The 23,607-nt window shown below is 50.2% G+C and overlaps 1 protein-coding gene and 1 non-coding gene across 2 annotated transcripts in view; both read left to right on the top strand.

Moving 5' to 3' along the window:
* Positions 1-23,607, top strand: part of CARMIL3 (capping protein regulator and myosin 1 linker 3) — a 55,547-nt gene that overhangs the window by 350 nt on the left and 31,590 nt on the right. Inside the window, exons 2-10 of the mRNA XM_056863659.1 lie at positions 10,780-10,874; positions 17,569-17,619; positions 17,748-17,807; positions 17,898-18,019; positions 20,003-20,100; positions 21,131-21,201; positions 21,473-21,546; positions 21,999-22,074; positions 23,243-23,331. Of these exons, the coding sequence (XP_056719637.1) occupies positions 10,780-10,874; positions 17,569-17,619; positions 17,748-17,807; positions 17,898-18,019; positions 20,003-20,100; positions 21,131-21,201; positions 21,473-21,546; positions 21,999-22,074; positions 23,243-23,331 (736 nt within the window). The remainder of the gene's footprint in view (positions 1-10,779; positions 10,875-17,568; positions 17,620-17,747; positions 17,808-17,897; positions 18,020-20,002; positions 20,101-21,130; positions 21,202-21,472; positions 21,547-21,998; positions 22,075-23,242; positions 23,332-23,607) is intronic.
* Positions 8,790-8,861, top strand: TRNAA-CGC (transfer RNA alanine (anticodon CGC)). The gene has a single exon. It is a non-coding gene; the product is annotated as a tRNA-Ala (tRNA).

Here is a 23,607-nt window from a genome sequence, read left to right as displayed (position 1 = left end):
GCTGTATTCTCTCTTTCTTATCCCCCCCCCCCATCCAGGTACATACATACATACATACATGAACCTTTATTGGCAGCATCACCACATTGCCGAACGGGGTTTACACCGGCACCTTAAGAGGGGAAAAAAGAATCATGTTCCGTCTTAAAAATGACAATTAGTTAAAATCAGTATATAACTAACATTAACCCCCAAAAAAGACCGCCTTCTCATATTTCGAGCCAATAAAACCATCTGGACCCTTTAATTACAAATATACTGATACGTCTCTATGGTCACTTTTCTTGTCCTATACCACCATTCTCTCCCTCCCTCCCTTTTTCTTACCCCATCCAGGTAAATGGGCCCTTCCAAAGAGATGTCAGCGCCCCCCCCCCCCAAATTCCCAGGGAAGGCTGGATTTCTGCCCCGGACACCCCCCCATCACATTTCTCTATCCACTCCCCCGCCGGTGTTCATCTTATGCCTGCCCCCCCAGGGAAGGATGCCCCCCACCCATGCCACATTCCTCAGCTAACAGCCTCTGCCCCCCCCCACATTGCCAGCCAAGACATGGGGGGGGGGCTTCCCTTCCTTCTCACCCTACTAGGATGGCTGAATGTCTCCCCCAATACCCTTGTCATCCCCCATAGATACACTGCAATTCCCAGGGGTCCGTCCCTGCTCCCTCCCCCTTCCCATCCCTCAAACACTCCCTCTCAAAATCAGGGGACGGGGGTAGCATTTCCATCTCCCCCCCCCAAATCCAGGGATGTAGGTCCTCTGCCCCCACAATCTTTTCTTCCCCACCTGAGAGCGGGGGGGGGGCACACCTTCCTGCCTCCCTTTGCCCATGTTTTGCCCAATAATGGCCTTTCCAGCCACCCCCATCCCAACCCCTCCCTCCCTCCTTCCCTCCCTCCCTCCCTCCCAGGGATAAGGTGTGCATTCTCCTCCCCCCAGCCACAAGTGTCGACTCCCTCCCCTCCCCCATTCCCCCTCCCCTCCATCTCTGTCCATGGTCCTTATCCCCCCCTCCCCTGGCCCAACCCTTTCTGTCCTCCATCCTTTTATCTCTTAATGGTCCCCTGAGGAAAGACCGGGAGGCTTGGGGTGGGGGGAGGTTGAGAAGGGAGGGGCCTGGGCTGGGGAGAGGCCCGGACTCCTGGGTTTGGCATGTGCGTGTGGGGGAGGTCCAGTGAGTGGGAAAGGGGCGGGGGTTGGCACCACCAGGATGGCAGGATTTTCAGCCTGCAGTTGGGATTGTGGAAGCTGTTTATCTGTGCCAGGACTCCACCTTGTGCCGGTGGATTATGGCTTGCTGGGTAATGGGATGTCTCCAGAGGATGTGTATTGGGTTTTGTGTGTGTGTGTGTGTGTGTGTGTGTGTGTGTGTGTGTGTGTGTGAGAGAGATAGAGCTGTGGACCATAGTGTGCCCCCCATGACTTCTCCACTGTTCTCATCCCCCGCCTCCCCCCACCACCACATGTAGAGAGCCCCTCTTTTTCTATGGGAATGGTTGTAATCTGTAGGGGAAAGGAAGGGAAGGGACTGATGCAGTGGTGAGTGTGTGCAGAGTGGGGGGTGATATCCTTGTGCAGAGGGGGGGGAAACACACACCCGTGAAGCATCTCCTAAGGAGAGGCTGGCACATGCGGAGTCATGTGCCTGATTGTACCCAGGAATGTCTTCGAGCACTCAGCCATACCAGCACACCGCAAGAGCACATGCAAAGTTTAAGGCGCGCTGGACTCCTGCCTGTGTTTTCTTTCTTGTTCTGTCTTTACTGTTATTTTTAAATTATTCATTTCGTTCATACCCTGGCCTTTTTCCACAACGCGGACCCCAAAGCGGCTTACATAGTTGTCCTCTTCACCGTTTTTACGCTCACGACAACCCTGTGAGGCAGGTTAGGATGAGTGTGTGTGACGGGCCTAATGTCATCCAGCAAGCTTCCCTGGCTGAGCAGGGATTCGAGCCAGCATCTCCCAGATCCTGGTCTGACACTGTAACCACTACACTGCACTGCTGCTGTAGGTCCACCTCTCTGTCCCTACATCTATGGGAAGGGCTCAAAGCAAACCCACTGCCCCATACATAAGAACATAAGAAAAGCCCTGCTGGATCAGACCAAGGCCCAACAAGTCCAACAGTCTGTTCACACAGTGGCCAACCAGGTGCCTCTAGGAAGTCCACAAGCAAGACAAATGCAGCAGCACCATCCTGCCTGTGTTCCACACCACCTCATATAATAGGCATGCTCCTCTGGATCAATGGTTGGCCACTGTATGAACAGACTGCTGGACTTGATGGACCTTGGTCCAATCCAGCAGGGCCTTTCTTATGCTCTTATGGAGGATGTGGCTATCCATGGCTACTAGTCATGATGCATACCTATTCTCTCCAGGATCAGAGGAGCATGTCTATTATATTAGGTGCTGTGGAACACAGGCAGGATGGTGCTGCTGCAGTCGTCTTGTTTGTGGGCTTCCTAGAGGCACCTGGTTGGGCCACTGTGTGAACAGACTGCTGGACTTGATGGGCCCGGGTCTGATCCAGCAGGGCCTTTCTTATGTTCTTATGATCCTGGTGAGAATAGGCACTCATCGTGACTAGTGCCCATTTTGACTAGTAGCCATGAATACCCCTCTCCACCATGAATATGTCCACTCTTCTCTTTAAGCCTTCCAAGTTGCCAGCCACCACCACATCCTGGGGCAGGGAGTTCCACACTTCGTAGTGTCCTTGACAGTCACCCTCCAGGGCTGTCTGGGACCTGCAGGGTAGTCCAATGGCCATACTTCCCTCTGAGTTCCTCACGGCAGCCGGATCCAACAGGCCATCTTCTTCCTCTATGTCTCCCTCCCTCCAGCAAGATTTTCAGCAAATGAACAAGCCTTCTCTCTCATGCACACTGGGATCGGCCTTTTCTCTTATTGTGTACCTAGTAAAGATTACCTTTGACAATAGTAATGCCGGCTTTGGTCATTAGCAGGAGGAAACAAATAGCCTATCCATTGTCGGGGCGCCTGTGTGAAAAGCACCAAAGCACCCCTGGTCTCTCCATCCTCTGGTGGAAAACCTCTCACTTCCTCTTCCCATCCCCTACACAGGATTGCAGAAAGATGCACACGCCGCAAGCCACTTTGCACAACCCTACATGTTGTGGGCTTTGTTCCCTATTGCAGTGGGTGGCACAATCCCTCACACGTGCATGACCTCACACGTGAAGCTGCCTTATTATACTGTGTCAGACCATCAGGACATCAAGGTCAGTATTGTCTGCTCAGACTGGCAGCCGCTCTCTGGGGTGTCAGGCTGAGGTCTTTCACATCACCTACTGCCTGGTCCTTTTAACTGGAGATGGCGGGGATTGAACCTGGGACCTTCAGCTTGCCAAGCAGAGGGTCTTCCACTGAGCCACAGCCCCTCCTTGATAAAGTCTGTCCTTCTAGCAGATAATTTGGGGGATCTAGCAGATAATTTGGGGGCTAATTTGGGGAACAAGAGGCGCTGAGGGTCAAGCTCACCTGGGAGGCCCGGCGTCCTAATCTGAGAGGCGTGGGAGTTTCTTAGATGTGTGGGGAAGGTACTCTGCACATGCTCAGAGGCATCTTCCCCCTTGGTACTGCAACACAGGGCCCAATAGCACATATGGCATAATGCTACCCTGCCAAGGGTTAGTGCATTCATAAACCGGGAAGGATGTCTACAGACTCCGACACCTTTAGCAGACATGTTGAATGCGCAAACAGAATGTCACACTTCCTTCTGCAGGCTCACAAGTACACGCTTCAGATAGTAAATAAAAAGGGGGGAGATGGGGCTTGAAGGAGGTGGACGCAAGCAGTGATCCGCTGGGGCGCGTGCTTTTGAAATGCTCTACTCTCTCCGCTTCAGACCAGCACTTTGCACCCATTGCAATAAAGTGAGGCGACAGAGAGGACTGTACCACTTTGAATGCAGCGTCGAATGCTTCTCCACACAAAAACCCTGTTCCTTGTTGTGTAGTTTTCCGCTTGCGGGGAGCTGCTTTTATTTATTTTTTAAACTCCGGGAGCATTACAAAATGGAGTTGCGTGCCTGCAGGGTGAAGCAGTACAGTCCATTCCACCACGAAAGGACTCTACCGCTTCTGTTTGTGACATGTATAGGTCAGGGCTCAGAGAGAGAAAGAGAGGTAGAAGGTGGAGAACCAGACCCCTAAAATGATATTTTTTTACTAAACTTTGACTAAACCTTTACTAAAGGTAGTTAGAGCACCTTTCCTGTGAGTAAAAAGTCGAGTTTGTGGCAGGGAATGTTCACAAGACCAGGAGCTGTGTGCATGGATGTGGGAAGCCAGAGAGGGCATCCCTCTCCTCCCAAACACCCCATGCCACTGCATGGCTGCAGTTGCGCGACCCCCTTAGGAAGCATTCCTTCACCCGGCGTATAATTAACTTATAAAAATGAGCCAGATCGTGATGTGCTGAACGCACAGCGGCTTGGGGCAGCTTTGTGGAGGAGAAGCCTGCCGAGAGCGGCCAAAGGAGGAGGCGTCTGAATCGCCTGCCGCTAGGGAGGGGCTCACTCCAGCTCAGCCTGCTTGGGAGATCCTGGGGGCACTGGGCCGGCCCTGGCTGGAAGCAGAGCCTCGGCTGAGAGAGATGCTTCACTCTGGTTCTTGTTTACTGCCTTTTAACACATGCTCCTCAGGTGGCACATCAGTGAAAAAAAGCTGGGGGTGGGTGGGAGGAGATGTGCATAGAGTTGCCAACTTCGGATTGGGAAATTCCTGGAGATTTGGGGTTGGGGAGGGACCTCAGCGGGGTATAGCAGCATAGTCTCCGCCCTAAAAGAAGCCATTGTCTCCAGGGGGAATTGATCTTTGTAGTCTGGAGATCACAGAAAATCACACAAGGTTGGAAGAGACCCCAAGGGCCATCCAGTCCAACCCCCTGCCATTCAGGATCCCATAACCAAAGCGCTCCCGACAGATGGCCATCCAACCTCTGCTTAAAGACCTCCAAAGACGGGGACTCCACCCCCCCTCCGAGGCAGGGCATTCCACCGTCGAACCGCCCTCACCGTCAGAAAGTTCTTCCTTCCTAATGTTTAGGTGGAATCGCTTTTCTCTTAGTTTAAATCCATTACTCCGTGTCCTAGTCTCTGAAGCAACAGAGAACAAGCTCATTAACATGGCATCCCTTCAAATATTTAAACATGGCTATCATGTCACCCCTCAACCTTCTCCAGATTCAAGCCCGGTAGTGCCTTCGATTCTAAGGTGCTTAGTTCCGGTAGCACCTTAGAGAGCCAGCGTGGTGTAGTGGTTAAGAGCGGTGGTTTGGTTTCAGAGAGTCACAAGATAATTCTTTGTTAGGACAATCACTTTGTGTTACTTGGAAGCTTGCATCATTCTCTGCCAACTTGAATGGATTTGATGAAAAGACTGTGTCAGCTTGGGTCCAACACAGCAATCTTCATCTCGCGAATGACAGGGGGAGGAAAAGGAGAGGAAGCAAACCTGACCGAAGCAAAAGGGAGGGAGTGGACAATGCAAATTGCCTCATCCTAGGGTTGCCAGGTTCACCACCGGCAGGAGGTTTTTGGGGCGGAGCCTGAAGTGGACGGGGTTTGGGGAGAGGAGGGACTTCAATGCCATAGTGTCCAGTTGCCAAAGCGGTCATTTTCTCCGGGTGAACTGATCTCTATCGGCTGGAGATCGGTTGTAATAGCAGGAAATCTCCATCTAGTACCTCGAGGTTGGCAACCCTACCTCTGCCATAGATTTTGTAAATTTTGTAGGGCGCTTTTCCGTTAATGGTTTTGAGACTCATTGGCCATGTATGCCTCTCGGTGTGAGCCTCAGCAGTGCCTGAGGGGCTTACTCTTGAGTAAGTGTCCACAGGATCACAGCGTTCACGTAGAGGGAGCTAGCCTGAGAAATGGGGACCCCCAAATTGGTGGGTCCCAGGGGCCTAGTGGAGCATAGTGTAGAGATCTGGAGCATAATACTCCAGATCTCTATACCGTGGGAAAGTGGCAGGGTATGTCCCACACCTTCCCTTCTGGTTGACAGATCCCCCCCTCCCTCCTGTGTGTTGCTGTAGCCAGAAGTTAGCATTAAACCCGGATTGACGCTACCTAGTTTTAGAACAGACCGCCTGAAACCATGGCTGGTAATCCCATTTCCGACCAGGTTTTCAGTGTAATCCTGGACGGCTGTAACCCTAGTTAGCCCCAGTGAGGATGCAACATTCAGCTATGAAGTCTGGGAGGGTGAGATAGGGGAAGTATTGTACGAATCCAGCCTCGCATTTCTTGTTCTCCCGACCCAGAATATGGCAGAATCCTGCATCAGGGTGGATCAGGCAGGGTGTGGAAGTCAATAAATAAAACAGACTGACTCCTGAACCAGTCGCCTCTCTCCTAATTGAGCCGTGAGCATCCTCTTCCACGCTCCCACCGAAAGACAGAGACCTGCAAGATCTAAGGCCTCCCTCCCACGCTCTTTCAGCGTGCCAATCGGAACGAATAATTTATAGCGATGGCATCAGGAATCCAAAGCACCGGCCCTCTACCCAGACGGGCGCTTAGGAGTATTCGGGAAATGCAGATGTGCAAAACACGGGAGAAGAATCTGTCTGATATTTCTCTTGTTCTCTTTCACACACACACAATATTAATGTTGCTTGTAACCAAAGCAAGCCAGCATTATTTAAATCCCCTAATCCGGCTCAAAACGAATTTGCAAAAGGTGACCCTACCCAAACGGAAGGGAGTGTTTTGCTTTTATCGAAGGGGCTAGGCTTCGAGGGGGTGATGGGATGTCAGAGGGTGAGGAAATGGGGCCCGTTGCCTCAGGCCTGTGGAGAACTTCCTCAGCCTTGGGGCTTTATTGCCCAACAGCCCAGCTCAGCAGAGAGCAGACAGGAAGAACCAATACAGAGACCTAAAAGTGGACTTCCCTTCCCCTTTTCTCTGAACTTAATTTATCTTAAGAGCCATGAGGTAAGAACAGTCTCAGCCTCTTTCTGAGCTTCCCCTTTCTGAAACTCCAGGCTCCTAACACTGGATGCCTTGGGACTCGTGCAGAGTTGCAACGGACAGTCTCCTCAGAGAGCAGGTGATTCTGTCACGGCTCTAGATCAGGAGCAAGCGATCCAGTTGGACCCGATGCAAAGAACTGGCAGAATGAAAAAGCTACAAAGGAGGCTGACTGGAAGATTCTAGGTTAGATTGCTAAATCATGCAGGGGTTCCTTAGACAGTTTCCTAATCATCGTCATCATAGAATCATAGAGTTGGAAGGGACCACCAGGGTCATCTAGTCCAACCCCCTGCACAATGCAGGAAATTCACAACTGCCTTCCCTACACACACCCAGTGCCCAGATAGCCAAGATGCCCTCCCTCTCATGAACTGCCTAAGTTCATAGACTCAGCATTGCTGACAGATGGCCATCTAGCCTCTGCTTAAAAACCTCCAGGGAAGGAGAGCTCACCACCTCCCGAGGAAACCTCGTTCCACTGAGGAACCGCCCTGTTAGAAAGTTCTTCCTAATGTTTAGATGGAAACTCTTTTGATTTAAATTCAAGTGGTGGTGGTGGAGGAGGAGGAGGTGGTGGAGGAGGAGAAGGAGAAGGAGAAGGGGAAGGAGAAGGAGAAGAAGTTTCCTTTGTCTTGGGACACAAGCCCCATAATTCCCAATGTATTAGCCAGGGCTTGATCCAGGGGCCCCCAATGTGGTGCACATGGGCATCATACAACCAATGACACCGTTTCTGGAGTCCGCCAAGTGCTTTTAGAAAATGGGCAGGGCCAGGTAGGGCTTTTGCCCAGCAAGGCTTTGGATTGGCTTCCCGGGCACAAGCATATGGGCTGTGCCTACACTGTTGACTTAGGCTGGTCTAAGAAGAAGAGTTAGTTTTTATATGCCGACCTTCTCTACCACTTAAGGGAGAATCAAACTGGCTTACAATCACCTTCCTTTTCCCTCTCCACAACAGACACCCCGTGAGGGAGGTGGGGCTGAGAGAGCTGTGACTAGCCCAAGGTCACCCAGCTGGCTTCATGTGGAGGAGTAGGGAAACCAACCCGGTTTATTTATCTAGTTATTTATGTATTACATTTCTACCCCGCTCTCCCCAACCTGAAGGTCGGGCTCAGAGCGGTTCACCAGATTAGCCTCCGCCGCTCATGTGGAGGAGTGGGGAATCTGGTTCTCCAGATCAGGCTCCATCACTCCAAACCACCACTCTTAACCACTACACCCCGCTGGCTCTCTATCATGGTTCCTTCTTTTAGGAATTCGGATAGTGGTGGTTCTGCAAATGAGGAATGATCTCTATCAGAGTCCTTGTACAGCCTTCAATAAGCTACGTATTTTCAAGGGTCCACCGGAGGAAGCCAAGGCAGTTAAACCAGTTTGAAATCCACTCTGGTTGATGTTTACACTGGCAGTGTCGAGGAGGGGCAGGGGGGTGGCATGGCGCCCCCGCTTACTGGCAAACAGCATTTCCCTTTCATCCCTTGTGGCTTCTGCCAGCATCCCATAATGGTCTGCATCCCAATTCAATTTCCCATCTTCATCATGTCAGCAGTTGTGGCAACATTGGTTTCTCTCTGTGTGTTTCAGTCTCTCTAAAATGAGAAAATTGGCCAGGAGAAAAGAGACATTAAATTGCCCAGGCCCGAGACGTAGTCTCCGATAACATGACTTTAACCGCAGCGGCCTGGATTTTCGCCCCAATAGCTGTGGGGTAGGGCTGAGGCAACACAGAGACTCATTTCTAGAAGCCCAGATTTGTCTCTTCAGGCATGAGGGGGATGTAGCTCAGTGGTAGAGTGCATGTTTCGCATGTATGAGGTCCCGGGTTCAATCCCCGGCATCTCCACTTGTTTGGGGAAGGGCCGTGGCTCAGTGGTAGCGCATCTGCTTGGCTTGCAGAAGGTCCCAGGTTCAATTCCCAGCATCTCCAGTTAAACGGACCAGGCAAGTAGGTGATGTGAGAGCCACTGCCAGTCTGAGTAGACAATACTGACTTTGATGGACCAGTTCAGTAGAAGGCAGCTTCATGTTGTGAAGGAGGCAAAATGTGCTTACTAGGGTTGCCAACTCCAGGTTGGGAAATTCCTGGAGATTTTGGGGTGGAGCTTGGGGAGGATGGAATTTGGGGAAGGGAGGGACCTCAGCGGGGAATAATGCCACAAAGTCTACCTTCCAAAGCAGAACTTTTCTCCAGGGGTATTGATCTCTGCTGAGTGGAGATCAGTTGTAATATCGGGAGATTTCCAGGCTCCACCCGGAGATTGGCAATCCTAGTTTGCCCCCATAGGAGGGTGAAATACTCTGCACCTGCTCAGAGACATTGTAGAAGGTTACGTTTCCAAGTCAACATGCTGGAATTTTTCAAACCAGGTGCATATCTGTATCCTTGGGACCTGCACAGAAATGTGGCAGGATCTCCCTGGGGGATCATGGCCCCTGTTGCTCAGCGGGAGGAGTATTGGGGGGTGGATGCTGTTTTGTTTTTCAGCTCCAGTCCCTCAAATGTCTCAGGATGCCTTTGTTTCAGAGGGACGGGGATTCGATAAGGGGAAGAAATGGGTTTTATTGTCATTTTTGGGTTCAATCTGTGTACTCTAAGATTGAGCCGGAGAGTACACATGAACACGTGAAGCTGCCTTATACTGAATCAGACCTTTGGTCCATCAAAGTCTGTATTGTGTACTCAGACCAGCAGTGGCTCTCTAGGGTCTCAGGCAGGGGTCTTTCACATCACCTACCTGCCTAGTCCCTTTAACTGGAGATGCCAGGGACTGAACCTGGGACCTTCTGCATGCCAAGCAGAGGCTCTACCACTGAGCCACAGCCCCTTCCCAGCTTCTGTTTAGGAAATACCTGGAGATTTTTGGGGCGGAGCCTGAGAAGGGTGGGGTTTGGGGAGGGGAGGGACTTCAATGCCACAGAGTCCAATTGCCCAAGCGGCCATTTTCTCCAGGTGAACTGACCTCTATTGGCTGGAGATCAGTTGTAATAGCAGGAGATCTCCATCTAGTACCTGGAGGTTGGCAACCCTACCAGAAAGGGAGAAAAATGGGTTGCCTTCCCCGGGAGCATGTGGCTGGAGTCACTGGCTCGAGTCGCCTACCGTTCTGCCGCACACTTCATGTTGGGGCATCCTGCGGTCTGGATTGGTGAGGTTGATTAAGGTGGGGTGGCCAGCTGGGGTGGGTACATTTGGACAGCAGGTGGACTCCTGGCTAGTGGGGGGGCGGGCATCTCTTCTGAAGCATTCGGTCTTGACAATCGCTGCAAGGGCAGTGGGAGGAGGGGGGTTGGAGCCCTGTCACCTTTCTTCGCGGGAGTGGGTTTACTCTGCCTTGACTGTCAGGAGCGATCTGTCACCTCCGCCGGGCCTGTCACCTCCGATACTTCACCCCGGTTCCCGTCAGGCCCAGCTAGGGACATCCCCCCCCCCTCGCAGAGGCAGAGAAGATCAGTGGCCTCAGTTTACCCCGCGGGCGTTGCCAACGAAAGCCAAACATTCCAGGGACTGTGTTCATCCACACGCTCTTTGCTTGGCTGAAGCGTACGAATGATTCAGAGCATGAACGCTGGCTGTGGGGTGGGTGTTTTTGAGTGTGTGTGGGGTGGCTTCACTGGAGTCAGGCTTCCGAATCTGATTTCAGTTCCAGGGCTTAGTCCCTACAATTTTAGCAAATTGTGAATCCCAATGGGTGGGGTGCTCGTGGCAACAAGAGGAGATCTTGCGTTGCTTCTTGCTGTAACCTCAGCCCTTTCCTTCACAGACAGCATCCGGAAGTCCCTGAACCGGCCTCCCATCCACCTCCTGGTGAGGGTGAAGCTAGAAACCAAACCCAAGAAAACCGAAGACCGGGTGCTGGTGAGAACCATCTTGGGGCATGGGAGCTGGAAGGAGAGGGGAGGGCATGACGATGTCCCCCACCCAAATCACAGATATCTGCCTATCCAAAGAGGGCGACGTGCCGCCCTCCGTCCACCTCACTGGCTCACTTATTCCTCTACATGATCTCTAGGGTTGCCAACCTCCAGGTACTAATCCCAGTTCTCCAGATCAGAGTCCACTGCTCCAAACCACCACTCTTAACCTTTACACCATGCTGGCTCTTCTTGGAGGAACTACCCTGGGATGTCGAGAGTTAGGGTTGCCAACCTCCAGGTACTAGCTGGAGAGCTCCTGCTATTACAACTGATCTCCAGGTGATGGAGGTCAGTTCCCCTGGAGAAAATGGCTGCTGTGGCAATTGGACTCTATGGCATTGAAGTCCCTCCCCAAACCCCGCCCTCCTCAGGCTCCACCCTAAAAACCTCCCACCGGTGGTGAAGAGGGACCTGACAACCCTAATGATCTCGTTCCTCCCATTGAAACACACTGTCCATCTCGATAGCCATTGGCAGGAAAACCTCTCCCTTTGCGGCTGCCTGCAGGCAGAAATTCGTCAGGCACCCCATCTCCATCTGTGTCAGGAAACACCTTCCCTGCTGGACGTCCTCCCCTTAGGCCACTGTTTAAGGCTATCGATAGTTGGGGTTGATGGCGTGGGTCAGAACCAGGGAGCCGCTGGGTGGCCTGCTTGAATTCCCCAGTGGCGAGAATGGGAGTAATACTGACAGCCTCCTCCGCAGGGTAGATGTGAACGGCAGCGCACACAAAGATAGTAGAAAAGAGCAAGAGTCCAGTAGCACCTTAAAGACTAACAAATATTTCTGGCAGGGTATGAGCTGTTGTGTCACAGCTCACTTCTTGAGGTACAGGTATCTGAAGAAGTGAGCTGTGACTCACGGAAGCTCATACTCTTTTATACTGCTACAGACAGACTAACACGGCTACCCATTGTGATCTATCTCAAAGTAAAAATAGTCAAGGACATTGCAAATTAAAAGTTTTATTTTTTAAAGAAGTGGTACGTTCAGGTTGCACAGCAAAACCCCATTTTTTGGAGGGTATCAAAATTATTCATCTACACCCAAGGGAGACCCAAAGCAGTTTGCATCATTCCCCTCTCGTCCACTTGACCCTCAGAACAATCCTGTGAGTCAGATGAGGCTAAGAGAGAAGTGACCGGCCAAAGGCCATAGAATCATAGAGTTGGAAGGGATCACCTGGGTCATCTAGTCCAACCCCCCTGCACAATGCAGGAAATTCACAACTACCTCTCCCCAACACACACACCCGGTGACCCCTGCACCATGCCCAGAAGATGACAACAAGAACCCTCCAGGATCCATGGCCAATCTGGCCTGGAGGAAAATTGCTTCCTGACCCCAAAGTGGCGATCAGCATTGCCCTGGGCATGCAAGAAAGGGCCACGAGAGCCAAACACCGATCCAACCCTTCCTGTCTAGCTTCTATAGCAGAGTGGGGATTCGAACCTGAGTCTCCCAAATTCTAATCTGATGTCCTAATCACTGTCCCACAATGGCTCTTGGGGCTGTTTTTGCCCAAATCATACCATAGGTCCCCCTGACTTTTGGGGCGTCTATTCCGTCTATTCGTGGAAACGCCAGAGCAGGCTCCCTCCCCAAGCACCAATTGGGTTTGCAGGATACCAACACTCTTGGAGGAAAGAAGACACATTCACTGTGATGTCCTTGGGGGTAGCGTCTAGGGTTTTCAGCCTCCAGGTGGGGCCTGGAGATCTACTGGAATTTCAGCTCATCTCCAGACTGCCGAAATCCGTTCCCCTGGAGAAAAGGACTAGTTTTTACACCCCATTGAGGCCCCTCCCCTCCCCAAACCCTGTCCTCCTAAGGCCCCACTCCCCAAATCTCTAGGAATTTCCCAACCTGGAGTTGGCAACCCTAGTAGCATCTCTTCTCCCTTTCCAGCTCTCCCTTTCTATAGCTTTCAGGTCCTGTTCTCTCAAATTAGGTCAGAGTTTGCAAATTTGCTACCAACAGCAAAATCTCGGGTCGCAGGCAAGGGTGGGTGGGTGGGGGACTCCGCTGAGGGAGGGGGGGTCATGCCACTGATACAAAAGCACCCTGTGTGTGCCTGTGACTTGGAAAAAAGAGGCATTGGCTGAATCGGGAGGTGGGCGAGAACAGGGGTCAGGGCAGGCAGCAGGGATGGAGGATTTCCACAGAGATGGGGGAAAGGAAGGGAAAATGGGGGGGGGGCGAAAGAAGCTGAGCTGGGTCATTTGGGGTGGGGAGACTGGAATGAAACTAGGTTCAGCCAGCCTGGGAATTTGAAAGGGGGCAGGCAGGTATGTGTGGGGGGGAGGTTGAGATGTGATAGTGGAGGGGCACTTTTAATATATGCATTGGTCTTATACCGAGACAGACTGTTGAGATGTCTGGCCCAGAACGGTTGATTCATACTACCAGCTGCAAGCTGGCCGACCCGTCTTTCTGGAGATGCTGGGGATTGAACCTGGGACCCTGTGAGCGATTCCGGTGAAATGGGGCGAAGCAGGACAGCAAAAGGATGTGGGGGCAGATGAGGGAACACTGGGGGATCTGAGGGGGGAACCAGGAAGAAAGAGCACATGAACACATGAAGCTGCCTTATACTGAATCAGACCCTTGGTCCATCGAAGTCAGTATTGTCTACTCAGACCTGCAGCAGCTCTCCAGGGTCTCAGGCAGAGGTCTTTCACATCACCTACTTGCCTGGTCCCTTTAACTGGAGATGCCGGGGATTGAACCTGGGGCCTTCTGCATGCCAAGCAGATGCTCTACCACTGAGCCACAGAGGGAGGTCTGGTTTATACTTTCAAATTTAAGGTATTTAGAGATATGCTAAAAGAAGAGGCACATTCAGGCCCAAGGTATCCATCACATTTCCTTCCTTGAGAGGCACGATCTGTGCCACCATGATGCACAATAGCATATCCAAGCTAGACTACTGCAATTTGTTATGTGTAGGGCAGTTCTTGAAGACGGTTTCAGAGCTTCCGCTAGCGCAAAATGCTGCAGAAAGGTTGCTTACTGGTGTGTATGATAGGAAGTGCACTTCAAGCCAACCAAGATCTCTCCTGGCTGCCGAAGCACTTCTGGGTCGAATTCTCAGTGCAGATTATTACTTACTAGGGGCCCACCCCTTTTTCTGCTCATCACCCCTGTAGCATACTGCACTATCTCACTGCATTTTATAGGGGCTCTGCACCTCCCCATTCCATAAGCTAACCTCCCCCGGCCAAGCAGTGTTTGGGCATTTTTCTCCTATAATAAAGATTCTCACTATTTTGTTTGACAAAAGATATAACCATTTTGTAAAAGAAATCAGTTAGAATGCCTGAATTTCACAACGTGCATTATTTTTGGATGTTAATTAGTTCGCACATCATGTATTTTTGGTATAAAATGGAACATAACAGTTCAGTTTAATAATGTATTAATTGATATAGCAATTACCCAGCCATTTTGCATCCATGTGTGCATGCTAAGTAATCATAATAAATGACAAATAATTAAGTTGCAAATATTAACTAACAAATAACGATTACTTATGGAAATGAAAAGAGCAAAATAAAGCATCAAGAGACACCACAGGGCCAGGGATGTCGACCTCCAGGAGGGGCCTGGAGATCTCCCAGAATTACAACTGGTCTCCAGAATACAGAGATCAGTTCCCTTGGAGAAAAGGGTTGCTTTGGATAATGGACTCTGTGGCATCATACCCTGCTGAGCCCCCTCTCCTCCCCAAACCCTCCCCAAACCCTGCCCTCCCCAAGCTCTATCACCAGATCTCCAGGAATTTCCCAACCCAGAGCTGGCAACCCTGCCCAGAGCTCACTCTCCCATAGGGATGCCAGCCTCCAGGTGGGATCTAGGGATCCCCCAGAGTTACAGCTCATCTCTAGACTGCAGAGATCAGTACCCCTGGAGTAAATGGATGCTTTGGAGGGTGGGGCTCCATGGCATTGGGGTTGCCAACCTCCAGGTACTAGCTGGAGATCTCCTGCTATTACAGGCTATCTCCAGCCGACAGAGATCAGTTCACCTGGAGAAAATGGCCGCTTTGGCAATTGGACTCTATGGCATTGAAGTCCTTCCCCTCCCCAAACCCCGCCCTCCTCAGGCTCCACCCCAAAAACCTCCTGCCAGTGGTGAAGAGGGACCTGGCAACCCTACATTGTACCCCACTGAGGTCCCTGTCCTCCCCTGGCTCCGTCCCCAAATCTCCAGGAGTTTCCCAACCTGGATCAGGCAACTCTATCCCCATACTCCCACCGGTGGCCAGGGAGGGACTGACTACCCTACTCCCCATCAGGGCATCCCATCTTCCCGCGTCTCCAGCACAGACAACTCAGCAACCAGGAATTGCAGTGAAGTCACTTTAAGTGCTGGCTCTCTCCCGTATTCTAACAGCCCACTCACACCATTAGCGGTCCATTGTCTGGCCAGGAGGGCCATTCTCCCATTACCTCTTCAACGGGGCTTTGGGCCAGCTTCAGGCGGGGGTCTGGGCCCAGGCTTTTCAGTCCCAGCTTCGGGCTGCTGCATCCTTCCTACAGAGCTAAGTCTTGAATTGGCCGGACTCTCGGTAGGGTTGCCCAGGTCCCTCTTTGCCACTGGTGGGAGGTTTTTGCAGCGGAGTCTGAGGAGGGCGGGGTTCAGGTAGGATAGGGGCTTCGATGCCATAGAGTCCGATTGCCAAAGCGGCCATTTTTCTCCAGGTGAACAGATCTCTATCGGCTATGGATCAGTTGTAATAGCAGATTTCCAGCTACTACCTGGAGGTTGGAAACAAACAAAAGTAATCCCCTATGCTGCAATAAGTGTGACTTAATACAAAAAATACAGCACAAGGCTCACAAAATGCTTAACCCACAATGCAAGAAATGTTTACTTATGGTAAACTGCGGAAGCTTTGTTATAGTCAACAGGCGGCTCCACAGGAGCGCCACTTCTGATATTAGAAGTCAATGGTTGGACTGTTTTTATATATATTCTCTTTGACAAGCAGTTGTGTGTGTTCTCATAGACTTATTGTTGTACAGCAGTGTGTTTGTTTGTTCTTTGTGTTCACTATTAGTTCACCACAAGTAAACATTTCTTGCATTGTGGGTTAAGCATTTTGTGAGCCTTGTGCTGTATTTTTTTGTATTAAACTACCTGGAGGTTGGCAACCCTAACTCTCGGCATCTCAGGATAGTTCCTCCAAGAAGAGCCAGCGTGGTGTAGTGGTTAAGAGTGGTGGTTTGGAGCAGTGGACTCTGATCTGGAGAACTGGGATGATTCCCCACTCCTCCACATGAGCGGGGTGAACAGAGGCAAATCTGGTGAACTGGATTTGTTTCCTCGCTCCTGCACATGAAGCCAGCTGGGTGACTGTGGCTTAGTCACAGTTCTTTCTGAACTCTCTCAGCCCCACCTACCTCACAGGGTATCTGTTGTGTGGAGGGGAAGTGTAAAGCGCTTCTTCGCGCAATGCACAGTTAACGTGTGGAACTCACCTCCACAGGATGTAATAAAAGCAATTAGCACAGGTGGCTTTAGGAAAAAACCATGAAGGGAAGCCTCATCAATGGCTTCTAGCTATGATGACTAAATGGAACCTCCATGTGCAGAAGGGGTGCATCTTTGAATGCCAGTTGCTGGTAGGCTGCAACAGGCGGGGGTTTGGTCTCTGTGGTTTTGCTCGGATGCCTCATGGGGCATTTGATTGATCCTTGTGGGAAACAAGATGCTAGACTGGGTGGGCCCTTGGGCTGTTTCAGCAGAGCCTTTTCTGCTGTGGCCCCTCAGCAATGGAACTTCCTTGCCGCATTCGTCTTCCTTTTGAGTTTTGGGCACCAGGAGGAACTGTTCCTCTTTTCACAGGCTTTTTCTTGGACCCTGCCACCAGCTTTCTCATTGATTTTGCTCTTTTTTGACTGTTTAATTTTAACACACTATTTGGCTTCTGATGTCACCCCCGTCATGGGCTTGTCTGCCCCTGATGAGTCAAGATTTGAGCTGCTCTGTTCTCTGCTGGTCTCCTTTTGATTTATTGTATGAGGCTTTAAAGAAAAAAAACATTTAAAAAAGATCTTTTAACCGCCACATTCAATGGTCTTTGCATGGGGTTTCGAATAGCTTTACTGTTTTGATTTTTTAAAACCTTTGATGGGGAAGCAACCTTGACAACGTGGTGCTGGGAAGGCGGGAACGTAAGCACTTCAAATAAAAATGAATGGACGATGGCGAGGCCACGGATTGGCTGCTTAAACAGTGGTCCTTAGGGATAGGGTTGCCAGCCTCCAGGTGAGGCCTGGAGATTTCCTGGAAATACAACTGATCTCCAGTCTATAGAGATCAGTTCCCCTGTTTAAGAGCAGTGGCTAGGAGCGGTGGACTCTAATCTGGAGAACCAGGTTTGATTCCCCACTCCTCCACTTGAGCGGCAAACTCTAACCTAGTGAACTGGGTTGGTTTCCCCACTCCTACACATTAAGCCAGCTGGGTGACCTTGGGCTAGTCACAGTTCTCTCTGAACTCTCTCAGCCTCACCTTCCTCACAGGGTGTCTGTTGTGGGGAGGGGAAGGGAAGCCCGTTTGATTCTTCCTTAAATTTGATTCTTCTTCTTCCTCTTCTTCTTCCTCCTCCTCTTCCTCCCCCCCCCCAGGTCCTGACCACCTGGCGTATCTACCTGTTCGGGCTCAAGGTGCCAGCCAAGGTGAGTGGGGGAGAAAGGATGGGCTACCTGCCATTGCACAACCGGCCATCTCTGAGCAGGTAGCTCAGGTGCTCACCGCAAAGACGTGCTTTGACCCTCCCTTCTCTCTCCTCCGGTTGGTTCCACAGATCGAATGCTCTTTCAATGTGTTGGAGATCCGTGCATTAAATGCCCTGAATCACAACCAGGTAAGTGGCCGAGTCTCCTGCCCAGGTACCTGCTACAGTTCTGTTCGTGTGAGGAGGGGCGTTTATTGACCCCCCCCTTTCCACATTCAGATCCTCGTGGAGACAGAGAAAGCCACCTACAGCTTGAAATTCCCCACCTCGGAAAGCGCTGACCAGGTCACAAGACACGTTAACACTGCCTTAGCCAAAATATTCCCAAGCCCGGCCTCTGTGTGAGTATGCGGCAGCACGAGGGAGTGTGGGAAAGTGGCTGACTTTTCAGTGATCCTCTGCAGCTGTGCCTTTGAGGATCTGCAGATGTTTCGGTGCCTTCAGAAGATAAATCTTCCAGAGAGCCAGCGTGGTGTGGAGTTCCAGCGTGGTGGATTGGTTAGAGTGCCAGGCTAGCATCTGGGAGACGCAGGTTCAAATCCCCTCTCAGCCATGGAAACTCCCTTCCCCAGGATGTGGTGATGGCTGCCAACTTGGAAGGCTTTAAGAGGGGAGTGGACATGTTCATGGAGGAGAAGGGTATTCGTGGCTACTAGTCAAAATGAATACTAGCCATGATGCACACCTATTCTCTCCAGGATCAGAGGAGCATGCTGAATATATTAGGTGCTGTTGAACACAGGCAGGACAATTCTGCTGCAGCCGTCTTGTTTGTGGGCTTCCTAGAGGCCCCTAGTTGGCCACTGTGTGAACAGACTGCTGGACTTGTTGGACCTTGGTCTGATCCAGCATGGCTTTTCTTATGTTCCTATGACCTTGGGCTAGTCACATGCTCTCCGCCTGTTCTATCTCACAGGGTTGTTGTGAAGGTAAAATGGAGGAGGAGGCCGTAAGCCGCTATGGATCCCCATTGGGGAGAAAGGTGGGGCATAAAGGAACTAAGATAAAATAAAACTTGCTTATTTCTGCCCACCTGGTAGCTGCTAAAAGCACAAGATCGGGCCGGTTTATTCTTTGGGCATATTGGCAACCTTCCAGGGCAGCCCTGCAGTGGAACTCAGCAGAGAGGGTGGTTTTGTTTTTGTGCCAGGAGTGAAGCTTGGCAGCTTGGCGGGGGGTGGGCATCACCAAAACATTTAGCAACCGTAGAGGTAGAGGGAGACATGAGTCACACGCTGTCTCCCCCCCTTACTGAAGTAACAATTTATAGATTCTTCCTAATAGACGATCCTTTTGTTTCGTTATTATCGTTTCAAATTCAGTCAGTTCCTTTTTTTTTCTCCTCCCACTATTTGAGAGTCTTTTTAAAATCTTGAAATCAGTTGAAAATGTATTAGCCATTGTATGCTTTTGCCTTTGTGTGTTATCTTTTGCCACAACTTGATCTCTCCTTGCGGGATTATCATATCTCTGTAAGTTATGTAGTCATAGAATCATAGAGTTGGAAGGTACCACCAGGGTCATCTAGTCCAACCCCCTGCACAATGCAGGAAACTCACAACTGCCTCCCCCCCGCACACCCCCAGTGCCCAGAAGATGGCCAAGATGCCCCCCTCCCATGAACTGCCCAAGTTCATAGAATCAGCATTGCTGACAGATGGCCATCTAGCCTCTGCTTAGATGGCCATCTAGTCATCTTTTCTCACATATTTGTTGTATTATGCTACTAAAGGAGACACCAAGCTCCAACCCCAAAATGTATCTGCAACTAGAAGAAGAAGAGTTGGTTTTTATACGCCGACTTTCTCTACCACTTAAGGCAGAATCAAACTGGCTTCCCTTCCCTTCCCCACAACAGACACTCTGTGAGGTAGGTGGGGCTGAGAGAGTTCAGAGAGAACTGTGACTAGTCCAAGATCACCCAGCTGGCTTCGGGTGTAGGAGCAGGGAAACAAATCCAGTTCAGCAGATTAGAGTCTGCCGCTCATGTGCAAGAGTGGGGAATCAAACCCCGGTTCTCCAGATCAGAGGCCACCGTTCCAAACCACCTCTCTTAACCACTACACCACGCTGGCTCTCCATCATAGTCGTTCCATTCCTTCTGGAGGAACTTGTCGGCTGAGTTTCCGTGAAGAGATGGAGGGCAGGATTTTAAATTACTGTAAGAGGGAACCGAGCTGACAGAGACGTTTGTCAAGTCGTGTAGAAAAAGACGGCCCCGAAATTTGCAAAGAGTCTTGCCCTGAATTTTTCATTGTGCCATTCAGGGTGATGTGGGAATATAAGAACTGGTGGATGCTGATCTTTCTCATTGATTTACCTAGCTGCTTGATACGCCATGGGAACGCCGAGACCCCAGAGACACCACGGGACATGTCCCCCCACTCGGAAAGCTCCAATTCCACCACCCACAGTATCTGCGGTGAGAAAGGGGTCAGGGGAGAGGAGACGGTGTGCAGGGGGGAGCATTTCCAGATACCGCAAAGTCTCCGGTTTTCAGAACTGTGTTAGTCGTATAGCAAGGAGGCATTGCCGCGTTTGTTCACGGGAAATTACATGCAATTTTAACTACAGATACTGCATTATCCACTTAACCCACTGACCCGAATCCCGGAAAAGTTCTCTGAAGAATGTAAGAATTGCATTTCTGGGTCAGATGAAAGTCCATTTGGCTCAGTTTTCTGTCTTCAATGATAGCAGCCAGCTGAGAGCTGGCAAATAGCACATGGCGGGGGTCGCCACCCTCTTCTGTTTGCCTCTCGCCGTGTGGCAGTCAAAGGCATACTGCCCCTTGAAATGGAGGTTCTGTGCTTTTTGGCATGTAGGATTCATACAGCTTATCTTAGGGAGATATGAGCCCGTCTCCACCTCATCATCTTGTCCCATCCAAAACCTTTTAGGCTGATTAGTTTTCCCCAGCCAGAGTAAAAGCAGCTCTGTCTGTGTGTGTGTGTGTGGGGGGGCTTTTCCTGCAAAAAAAATGGGAGGGAAAAAAGGGTTAAGTCCCCCCCCAGTGCTGATCTCCTTCCCGATAAAGCAATTCCTGCAGCTAAGCTTGCAAAAGAAAGGAACATCATGGTTTAATATATGCACAGAGGAATCAATTCCAGGTAGTTGAACCCCTAGAGTTAGAAATGGGGTTTAGAGGAATTCTGTATTTTAACTCACCCCAGCCTGGTGCCAAACGCCAACCCTGCAAGATTGATCAGGTCTCACAAACAGCGTACGGGTGGTACCACTTTCAACCTGCCACGGGGGCTTGCACGAGTGTGTGTTTCTCCATGTTAACAAAAACAAGCCTCGCACCTAGAAATCTAGTGTGTCAGGGAGAAGGGCTAGGCTTCTTCTGCTTGCAGTCTGAAGTGGTACAGTTTCTGTGAGGACGGAGCCTGAGAAAGGCTTCCTAAAAGAAGGGGGCTGAACAGTGACAATCTCTGCTTGCCACTCCTCAGGCGGCTTCTCGGAGACGTATGCAGCGCTGTGTGACTACAACGGGCACTGTTGCCGAGAGGAGGTCCAGTGGGTAAGTTTCAGGGGCATGAGGGGTGGTAGGGGCTGGTTGTCCAGCAGCTTGAGATGGCACAGAGAGGAAGGCACACTGGCACACCAAAGGGCTTGTGGGGAGATTTTCCTGTTGACTGGAGACGTGGGGTTTGGGTGGAGGGACCTGATCACAGAGGGGTCCGTTCTCTGTTGCTGTGGGCTAAAGATGGGTATCGTATCTTGGTTTTGTGGGGAGAACATCAAAATCCCCTTCCTGTTTCTTTCTATCCTTTCTGCCTTTCCTGTCCCAGGACGTCGACACAATTTATCATTCCGAAGACAATCGGGAGTTCAACTTGCTTGATTTCTGTCACTTGGAAAGTAGGTGAGAAGCAATGATAGCGGACACCCACCTCAGATGCTCAACTGTTTCCGATCGATCCACAAATAATCTCTAAATATTAAACAGGACCACATCAGGTTTCCAATTGCATCTCCATGGGGACTCTCTGGACTTCCTTGAAATGGGGGCTGAGAGACTCAGCTACAAAACAAGAAGTCCTGGGTTCAAATCTCTCCTAAACCGTGTTCACTAGGAGGCCTTAGGCAAGCCCCTTTCTCTCTTGGTCTTGGCCCACAGGGAAACAATCCCACAAGGCCACAATTTGCCCCACTGAACAAACCCCCAATGTACTAGACAGTAGCCATTGTTAGTTGTTTTTGGGTCAGGAAGATACCACGAGGAAGGCTTAAATTTCTCTTCCCCCTGTGCTGAGGTCTTTTTCCCTCCCCGCTCTATCCCATTTTTCTTTTCTCCTCCGTCTTATTCCCTCGCAGGGACCTGGCGCTGATCGTGGCTGCGTTGGCGTACAACCAGTGGTTCACCAAAATCTACTGTAAAGATTTGCGGTTGGTACGTCTTCCCCCGTTGTCCCTGCTTATTCCCCATAATCTCAGGCATGTGCTCCCCTCATTTGCCGACAGACCCCTCACCCGCAAAAGCAATCCTCAGGGATTGCCATTCTGTGGACAAATTGGGAAGACCACAACTCCAGATTTCAAAATTAAGGATTTCTCAATTCCAATCCAGTGGCTGGTTTTCTTTGAGCTAAAGGCAGCTGTAAGTTCTGTTAAAGTAAGGCCTGATTGGCAACAGATCAATTTTATGTTGTCATGTGTCATGAATCTGCAAACGCTAAGCCACTTCGTGCATTCCCCCAAGAGAGAGCCAGCGTGGTATAGTGGTTAAGACTGGTGGTTTGGAACGGTGGAGTCTGATCTGGAGAACCGGTTTGATTCCCCCACTTCTCCACGTGAGCGGCGGACTCTAATCTGGAGAACAAGGTTTGTTTCCCCACTCCTACACACGAAGCTGTTGGAAATAAAAAGATTTATTTCTTTAAACAGATTTAAGTTCTGAATAAAAAGAAACCCAGCTTCAGGATTGAAAGCAAGAGATTTTTAATTATTTTCTGCAGCAAAAAATAATGAGAGGAAAGATTTGAGCCAAAGGCTACAAAATGAAACTTTTCCTCTAACAAGCTCCTCCTAGTTCTTCATATTTATACATTTTAGAATCCCTTTGTCTCCTCAAATTTCAAGAGCCATTATAATATCTCCTCCTTCTAAGTTCATCCCAGTTATGATCTCATCTTCATGGTCACATGTATATGATCTCACTTGTTAGTTGGTAATACCCTGTTCCAGATACGAAAAATCACCTGCTTTGTTCAGTTTAAGTTAGACAGGACTATTTTCTACTGACTTATATAAATAACCACAGCTTACAAATATAATAGAAGAATAACATTTTTCTAATATGCTAGAATTAAATTCATTAAAATCTTACACATCCCACAAAGCCAGCTGGGTGACCTTGGGCAAGTTACAGCTCTCTTAGAGCTCTCTCAGCCCCACTTACCTCCCAGGGTGTCTGTTGTGGGGAGAGGAAGGGAAGGTGATTGTAAGCTGGTTTGAGTCTCCCTTAAGTGCTAGAGAAAGTTGGCATATAAAAACCAACTCTTCTTCTTTTTCTTTTTCCCTCCACTTTCCTCGTGTTTGAATGTTTCTTCTTTCTGCAGGGCTCAGAGGTCACCGAGCAAGTTCTGCACACGGTTAGCAAGTCCCATCACCTGGAAGAGCTAGTTCTGGACAATGCGGGGTTAAAAACGTGAGGCTTTGCCATTCTTGGAATTCCCAGTTTCAGTTTGCAAAGACCGCGGTAGCCCCAATTGAGGCAGAAAGGGTATACCTTTTGTAAATATGTAAAATGCAATTTTAAAATATTTGGCACAGAATGCAAGATTTGGAACCTTCAGTGTTCCATTTGGGTAGGTTGTTCAGCTGTCCCTGAGTGCATTTCATGTGAGTTTTGGTCGTGAAGCTCAAGAGTTGTGCGCCAGATTCTTCAGGTCGGAAGACAACCATTTGTGTGCACTTTGAACAT

Source organism: Euleptes europaea, chromosome 18, assembly GCF_029931775.1.
Source record: "Euleptes europaea isolate rEulEur1 chromosome 18, rEulEur1.hap1, whole genome shotgun sequence".
Lineage (NCBI taxonomy): Eukaryota > Metazoa > Chordata > Lepidosauria > Squamata > Sphaerodactylidae > Euleptes > Euleptes europaea.
This window is presented reverse-complemented; position numbering and strand designations above follow the sequence as displayed.